At 30.7% G+C, this 9052-nt stretch overlaps 1 protein-coding gene across 1 annotated transcript; it reads left to right on the plus strand.

Annotated features, from left to right (window-relative positions):
* The first annotated feature begins 887 nt into the window (after window positions 1–887).
* LOC132307977 (cellulose synthase-like protein H1) lies at window positions 888–7583 on the plus strand. The gene is made up of 9 exons (XM_059805905.1): window positions 888–1183; window positions 1463–1790; window positions 2555–2680; window positions 4938–5054; window positions 5336–5548; window positions 5678–5789; window positions 5904–6094; window positions 6216–6566; window positions 6892–7583. The coding sequence occupies exons 1-9, from the start codon at window positions 927–929 to the stop codon at window positions 7453–7455; spliced, it is 2259 nt and encodes a 752-aa protein (XP_059661888.1). The 5' UTR covers window positions 888–926; the 3' UTR covers window positions 7456–7583.
* The last annotated feature ends 1469 nt before the right edge of the window (window positions 7584–9052 follow it).

Consider the following 9052-nt stretch of genomic DNA (forward strand, 5'->3'; position numbering starts at 1 on the left):
CAAAAAGCATTACATTTTTTTTATTTGTCTCATTAAAGCACAACATGATTCATTTTAATGAGACTCTTTAATTGGTTTTTTTTAAAAAAAAATAAATAAAGAAAATGTCTTACATGTTTAGAATAGTATATATATTTTTATTTTTTTTCTTCTTTTTTAATTGTGAGAGTTAAGTAATGTGATTTAATGAGATGTCAATATAATTTTTATAAGAAAAAATGGATATTGTATGAATTATAAGGCAATTTAATGTTTTTATTTTTATTTTATTTATGTGAGTTAAATAAGATGATTTAATGAAATATTTTTAAAGAGACTTAATTACACTTTTATTTAAAAATAAATAAAAAGTATTAATAAATTAAGAAATAAGCTTACACTTATAGAATAGTAAAGGTAGATAGATAGGTTTGTAGATATTTATTATCTTGGTCAACAAAATTTTGATAATACCCAAAAAAAAAAATTATGGATGGTAAAATCCCCTTCGCATACCTATACCAAGTCACAACAAAGGTGTCTTTTTTTTTTCTTCATTATTTTTTTTTTTTTCCTGATGTGTGGTGTATGTCCTTTCCAAAACAAAACAAAAAAAAAAAAAGTCAACAGGATAAGCTTTCTATACCACATCTGAAAAATAGAAATCTTGGCTACATATTATGTGGATGGACAATAATAACAGGGCACTTCCATACGTTACTCGTTAGCGTGCACACCATACAAATTTACAATAATATACCAAACAGAGGCCAAGAAGGCAAAATAATTATATACGGAGTATTTTTTATAGTACTTACCCAACAAAAAAGGCAAAATAAACACATTAATATTCATAAACAATATAAACAGTGTTTATTTTGTCTTTTTTGTTGGGTAAGTACTATATATATATATATATATGACAGCACTCTCAGCTTCATCAATTAATGGCCAGTCCAGTCTCTCTCCCTCTATATGAACGAATCCGTCGTAAAAACACAATACCACGAGCTGTGGAGCTCATTATCCTCTTCATTCTCATCTCCCTCCTTGTCTATCGTCATCTTAACCGCGAAAACCATGGCGTCTCTTGGCTCATGGCCTTCTTTTGCGAGCTATTCTTTACTTTCGTGTGGATTCTTTCTGTCAGCACTAAATGGAATCAAGTGGATTTCATAACACACCCTGAAAGACTCTTGCAATGGTATAATTAAATACACAAACTACAAATTATTCTATGCGCGCGCACACATATATATATATGAACATGTTTTGCAATGGTATAACATATATGCATGTACAAAACTAAAGTGGTTGTTTACATATAACTCGATTAAGATTATATGTGTGTTACCCATCCTTGCATGTCTGTTTCGATTTGGAGTCTATTTGTACTTCAACCTTTGAGAAGGGTTGGAGGCCTGTATCGTAGTTGACAAATTAAGATTATATGGATGTTTAATTTTAATTTTCTTTTAAACAGGGCTCCTGAACTCCCTCCAGTGGACATGTTTGTCACAACAGCAGACGCTGCACTAGAACCACCTATCATCACAGTGAACACTGTTCTATCCTTGTTAGCATTAGATTACCCAGCTGACAAGTTGGCTTGCTATGTTTCCGACGACGGCGCTTCCCCTCTCACTTTTTATGCCCTAATTGAAACTTCCAAGTTTGCAAAGCTCTGGGTTCCTTTCTGTAAGAAGTACAAAATTCATATTAGAGCTCCATTTCGATACTTTTCTAGAAAGACCGAGTTGTTAGGCCATGATACTTCCTTGGAGTTCCAGCAAGATTGGATAAAGATGAAGGTAATTAATATTCATGTTTGGAGTTATGTGCAGAAATTATTTATCCTACTAATTTCAGATTCTTGGTTTTATTTATTTATTTTTCAAATGAGTTTTTGAAATTTCTTTCTTATTTTTTATTCTTTCCATGTAAAACATATTCTTTGTCGAAAATTATTTTTTATGCTAAACATGTTTACATGTGTTTTTTAAAGTGCTCCTTTTCTTGGCTAACTTCTTGCAAGTATTTTTCAGAACGTACAAAGATAGACGGCAAAAAAATGGAGGGTAATTATGTTAGAAATTAAACTTTATTTTATTTTAAAATGTCTTTGAAAGTCATAGGTGTTTTTTTATTTGGTATTTTATATTTATGTGAGTTTTTTTATTGAAGTTAGTGGGGGCATGAGAGTTACAACTAGTAAATGGTCATGTTAGTGGGTTAGTGGAGTTTTGCCTACTAAATGGTCATGCTAGTGGGTTAGTGGGAGTTTTGCCTACTAAATGATATGTTAGTGGGGTGTTAATTTTTATTTACATTTATATTTTGAAGCCTATATAAACCCATGCATTGTACTCATTTTCAATCAAGTGAAATAAAAAGTGTTTTCCTTCATTTTTATTCCCTTCCAAATAATATAGTGTTCTGTGTGTAATTAGATCACTACTTTCAACAAATTAGTCATGATTTTCTAAGAGATATAAATAAAAGTTGTTACATGCAGATAAGGATTGACAATGATATATGTACAAATTAATGTGCGTCGTTTTTTCGGTTGTTGTAGGATGCATATGAACAGCTTAGTCAAAAAGTTGAAGATGCTGCTACAAGGTCCTTGCCATGTGACCTAACTGGCGATTTTGCAGTGTTCTCAAATATAGATTGCAGAAACCATCAAACAATTATTAAGGTATGCATATAGTCTATCATCATATATATGTTGTAGCAGGGGAACAATCTAATAAATAAAGGGTTAAAAAGTGAAAAAAAAAATTCCTTGCTATATATAAAATGTGCAAAAAAAAAATATTCATTTTAGAAAGAAAAAGAAAAATGCATATAACTTCTGTATTATTCATCTTTTGAGCAAATTGGCCCATATTGAATAAATTTGATGAAAAATAGCGATTGGTGATGTCATTTTATTTTCTAAAAATTCAAAAATACCATTTTTGTGTAACAAGAATACCCCTAACAATTTTGTATATATTTGAACACCAATATATTTGAATAGTGAATGGGTTTATTTGGATGTACTTGAAGACCAATCCAAGGAAATCTTCTTTCTAATATTATTTTTCACTCTCTAAAATATTTCTATGTTAGTAGTTTAGCAATTTGTTTCCAAGAAAATATCATTTTTATTTTTTATTTTTTTAGTATACTATATCTTATTTGGTATGTCAAGTGAGATTCTGGCATCTGTACATCATTTTTAATTTTTTAATTTTTGTAGAGTATTATTTATTTTAATATATATATATATATATATATATATAAACATATATATATATAAACATCGATATTTCTTGTAAATATTCTTTTCTAATTCTATAACTTCTATATATTTTATTTCCATTCCTAGAACTCTCCTTCTATAAGAAAATATAATCTCTCTCTAATTTTCTCTCTCTCTCTCTCAAATTTCTCTGTCGTTGATAGTAAGTAGTATCTCACTAAAACATAGCACGCAAGCCCCAAGATCATAGTATCAGCATAGAGCCAAAGAGCACAACCAGGAAAGCGTTGTTTGACCTACTATAAAAACTCCGCAATCCAATTCCAATCTCTTCTGATCCGTTCGGTAGGAAGGAAAAAAATTGAATTGAAGGGAGAGAACAAAGAATGACTGAGACATCCCTAGGAAAGAGATTAAACATTTCCTTCTTTTTGTTCGGTTGGATAGAAGAGAATAGAAAAACTGACAATTTAATTTGATCGGTAGGATAAAAGGAAAGATAAATTTTTAAGTTGACTTTTACTATTAAAATCATCTCTTACTTTATTTGTGAGATTTATTAAATATTTATGAATGGTGATATAGTAATTTAAAACTTCTATAATAAGCTCACTTGTTTCTTTCCTATCTTCCGCCCATATTTGGGCGGATGAAAATTTGTGAAGGAAGAATGATAACTCATCTTTTTTATTATCATTTTTTTCCTTATATCATCTCTACCGAACGAAGGAAATTTAAAATTCAAGAAGATTAAGAGAAAAAATTAAGAACAAATTACAAATTTCGGTATAAATAAATATAAATCATATAAAAAAAGGGATATATTTTTTCCATATAAAAATAGATAAAAAAATTACTTCTTGTATTCAGATGAGGCCGCGTCAAAGCAATCTTAGAAAGTTTGGATCAATTTTATTAGTATTTTCACTTGTGTGGACTTGTTTAGTTTTTATCTGCAAATTTTACACTTATTCCTTCTTCAAATTTTAACTTTGAACATGAATACAACATGTCATTCTTTACTAGTTAAACAGTGTTGTCTCAAACTTTTATAAATAGTTGGGTTTATTTACGAATATAGAATAAAAGACAAGGCTTGGTGGGTGCAGTTGGTTTATTTTATGGTGTATATATATAATTATATAGAATATTCTTATGTTATGGTAGGCAGAGAAGAAAAATATGAATTTAAGGTTAATTTTGACATTTTGCTTTTTATTTTTTATTATTATTTTTTTTGCTAATGATAAAGTAATGCTAATTTAGTAATTTTACTGCCAAAATTATGATTTACAAATTGCAAAAAAAAAAAATATTGAGATTTTTTGAACAATAAAGGAATAATTGCACATTTAGTATATTATGAGGGGATTTTTTGCACTTAACCCATAAATAAATATAATCGAGGAGGGACAATTTTAAAATTTTAGCATATCCCCCGCCCCTTTAATTGGCTCCATCCATGGTTATAGCTCTAGTGTTGATTTACTTATGAAATAGATAAGAGCTTAACCAAATGGTATATTCTTCTACTTTGAAATGAAAGTTTCAAGATTTGATTTATATATCTCCATTTGGACAATAATGAGTGTTTTTAAATTCCTTTAAATGATACTGTTTGTATAGCAGGAAAGTGCTAGGGCCACCAGAAAGTAGTAATTCATTGTAGTATTTTCTCTGTAATTCATTGTAAAAATGGTCAATACAGGTTATATGGGAGAACCAGGAGGGTGATTCAAATGGATTGCCACATCTGGTCTACATTTCAAGAGAGAAGCGTTCAAAGAATCCACATTATTTCAAAGCTGGCGCAATGAATGTCCTAGTAAGAATTTTTCAGCAACGACACGGAATTATTTACTTAATCTTTGTCTGTACTATATGTACACACACATTAGGCACATCCCACTGATGCTCTTACCTCAGGATTGAGGTAGGAAGTTCAATTCTAAACTTTTTCAATAAATTATGAAGTCTACTCTCAACACAAACATTGTCGAAAGTATATATATAAACACAAAGTTGCATATATTACTTAATAATTCATTTTTAAGTGTTACTAATTAGTTTTCCCATCAAAATTAACATAATCAACATCATGAACAGACGAGAGTTTCTGGAATGATGACAAATGCTCCTTTCATGCTAAACGTAGACTGTGACATGTTCGCCAACAATCCACAAATCGCTCTCCATGCAATGTGTCTTCTCCTAGGTGTGCAAAATGAAAAGGACTGTGCATTCGTTCAGTGTCCCCAACAATTCTATGATGGACCAAAGGATGATCCATTTGGAAATCAATTGGTGGTTCTACATGAAGTAAGTAATTAATTATAGTTGTCATTTTAATTACAAAAATATTATTATTATTTTGTTAATATATAAGAAAACTTGTGAATTAATAGATTTAGAAAATTAATCTAAAGTCTTCTTTAATGTCTAAAATAGTATATTGGGCATGGAATATCCGGTATTCAAGGACCATTATACGGTGGAACTGGATGTTTTCATAGAAGAAAAGTTATTTATGGTGTATCACCGGATGAGAAAGAAATTAACGGTACTTGAATTAACTATAAACTCTCAAGTATAGTTCTTCTTTCTATTTAATTTTTTAATATATATATAATATTAAATGAGCTACACTTTCTGCAATATTACCTTGCTTTATTAGGTAAATTGAGTGATGAATACTTGGAGAAAAGATTTGGAAATTCAAAGAAGTTCAACAAATCAGCTGCTCAGATTTTGTTAGGGTTGAATGGGAAATCTTATACTCAACTCAATTATTCAACTTCATTAATGGAGGCAGCCTCCAAGGTCTCAAGTTGTGTCTATGAAAATGGTACCAGCTGGGGTACACAGGTGAGAGGTCATGTTGTATACTTGTATGTTTGGTCATGTATATGTATATGTATATGTGTGTGTGTGTATATATGTATATATGATAATTCTAATTGAGTGTGATTTGATAACTGCGTTGCAGATTGGTTGGATATATGGATCTGCAACAGAAGACGTTCTCACTGGACTTACCATTCATGGGAAGGGTTGGAGATCCGCCTTATGTAATCCTAAGCCATATGCATTTTTAGGGTGTGTACCTTCGAGTGGGCCTTCGTCTATGATCCAACAGAAGAGATGGTCCACTGGGCTTCTAGAAATCCTAATCAACCCAAGAAACCCATTGCTTGCTACAGTCACTGGTAAGCTCCAGTTCAGGCAATGCATGGCATACATGTGGCTTCTAGGTTGGCCCTTACGTTCAATTCCAGAGCTGTGTTATGCTACTTTACCCGCGTATTCTATCATCACCAACTCACACTTCTTGCCCAAGGTAAGCACCAATCATAACCCTCCATTCCTAATCATTATTCATTTAGAGAAATTATTCATTGGACCTGTCTGTGTTTTCTATCCTCACCAACTAACACTTCTTGAATTATTAGTGTTGTTTTTTATTTTTAATTTTTTTTTTTTGGTAAATAAGTTTTTGTTTTTCTTTTATGTATACACATGCTCATTTTCTGTCATGGACTTAAATTCTAGACATTTTATATAATAAAATTAGAAAGAACCACTAGATTACAACCCTTTAGACAATAAAATACATTTAAAATTTAAAATTCGAACAACATATTAACTTTGATTTGTTCCTATAGGTTCAAGAACCGGCTATATTGATACCGATTTCAATATTTGTCATCTACAACCTTTACACCCTATCAGAGTACCTCCAAATTGGTTTGTCAATCCGCGCATGGTGGAACAACCAGAGAATGTGGAGAGTGAACGCGATGTCAGCATGGTTATTTGGAATGTTAAGTATTATACTGAAGCTCTTAGGTCTATCAGAGACTGTGTTTGAGGTTACACAAAAAGAGCAAACAAATAGTGGTGATGATGATGACAATGACAATGTCAATGCCAATGCTAATGCTAATGCTGGAAGGTATACATTCGATGAGTCCCCGATTTTCATCCCGAGCACCACTGTTTTGTTGGTGCACTTAATGGCATTAGCCATCGGAATGTTAGGGTTTCAACGAGTTCGCAATGATGGGAATGGGTGTGGGATAGGGGAGTTCATAGGTAGCCTGTGTGTGGTGCTCTGCTTCTGGCCATTTCTTAAGGGGCTATTTGGGAAAGGAAAATATAGGATTCCCTCATCCACCGTATATAAGTCCGGAGCGTTGGCTTTATTGTTTGTTCAATTCTGCAAATGAACTTCGATGGGTTAGGTCCTTAGGACTTTGGGATATAAGGACTTCAAGAGAATCCTCTAGGGCATGTTTGGCAACAGTTGTTTTATGTTTTTACTTTGACCCAAATTAGAAGTAATGTTTTCGCTTTAGAGTGTGTTCAACACTATTTTAAAATTTGTTTGGTAACGTAAATTTGTTATAAGATTTTTGGAAGCAAAAACGTGAAAACATGTTTGGTAAAAAGCACTGCTAGTTCGAAATTTTGAATGGCTTGCTAAAAATGTTAATTTAAAAAAAAAAAAAAAAAAAAAAAAATTCATTTTGATGCTTCCTATTTTGGCCTCAATTTCGGAAGCGCACATTACCAAACATGTTTCGTACTTTTGTTTTGCTACAATACACTAGCAAAAGCAAAAAACACGAAGTAAAAATATTAGCCAAATAGGCCTTTAATTTAACCAATTTGGCAGCAACTTTGAGAGTGTATCATAGTTCATTTAGGTATATATTCATTTATGTAATATTTATTTTTAAAAAATTTAAATTATAAATGCATCATAATTTCATAAACAAAATAAATAAATAAATAAAATTGAGTACCGAAATTCACCAGTTATAAAATTGGAACTCTTTGAATCCCATTAAGCAATATCAAACCTTTAATTTCATAATGTCAAGTTCGGCCAATATGCAGGGAGGTTGGCAAGCAGAGAAAAATAGATATACAATTGATCACATTTGTGTAAAGAATTGTGGAATGTTCTAGTGTGGTGAATCAGAGGATTCTAGAATATTAAAGAGAGTGCATGAATTTGTAAATTATTAGATATTCTAAAAAATAGAGAGATTTGTAGAGATGGTAAATATTTGATAGTTAGATGGAAAATTCCATAAAGTAGATTTTTAATTATTAATTGTTATGCATTTTAGTTGTCCATTAATGAAAATGTTGTCTATATAAATAATAATGAACCTTGTCTTCTCAACATTGTTGTAGCACAACAACATAATAACATGTGTTCATTATGAATTTAGAATGTGGATGAGAATTAACATCTATTTTATTTTTTACCCTATATTTTAAAGGTTTTTTAACAAATACATTTAACTAATTTAACAAATATCCACGACGTTGAAATTTGTGCACACATATGATATGTGAGTGGTTTGACAAAATAGACTTACATATATTTATTTATCTAATTTTATAATTAGCAACTTAAGAGTGTTTATTGTATGTATAATGATTTTTTTATCAAAATATTCCATTCATATGTCACATAAAATTAAATTTTCAATGTTTGGCTGCCAAATGGGATAATTTCTAACATTTTATAAATTTTGAATATTTGTTGCAATAAAATTAATAATAGAAGTATTTTAGAATTTTTTAATAGTTAAGATATTGGTGTAGGGCCGGTTTTTGGCCTAGGTGACTATATATCTAGGGCCTAGGCGACCCAGATAGTCGCCTAGGCCCTCCAATTCAGCTTTAAAATTTGTATTTCTATGACTTCTTAAAATTTTAAATCTCATATTAAGTTAGGGACTCAAAAAATATTAGGCCTCTCACAATCGGTCCTGTATTTGGCTAATTCAATCCATTTTAAATTTAGTA

The sequence above is a fragment of the Cornus florida genome, unplaced genomic scaffold (assembly GCF_030987335.1).
Source record: "Cornus florida cultivar Cherokee Brave unplaced genomic scaffold, ASM3098733v1 CherokeeBrave_3.0.0_Hap2_Chr05, whole genome shotgun sequence".
NCBI lineage: Eukaryota > Viridiplantae > Streptophyta > Magnoliopsida > Cornales > Cornaceae > Cornus > Cornus florida.

What these genes read in the sequence shown, in the direction of transcription:
- LOC132307977 (XM_059805905.1), top strand. Translation starts at nt 927, where the DNA reads ATGGCCAGTCCAGTCTCTCTCCCTCTATATGAACGAATCCGTCGTAAA. An exon ending in AATTGGTGGTTCTACATGAA is followed by an intron (nt 5,549 to 5,677) that starts GTAAGTAATTAA and finishes TGTCTAAAATAG; the next exon opens with TATATTGGGCATGGAATATC. An exon ending in ACTCACACTTCTTGCCCAAG is followed by an intron (nt 6,567 to 6,891) that starts GTAAGCACCAAT and finishes TTGTTCCTATAG; the next exon opens with GTTCAAGAACCGGCTATATT.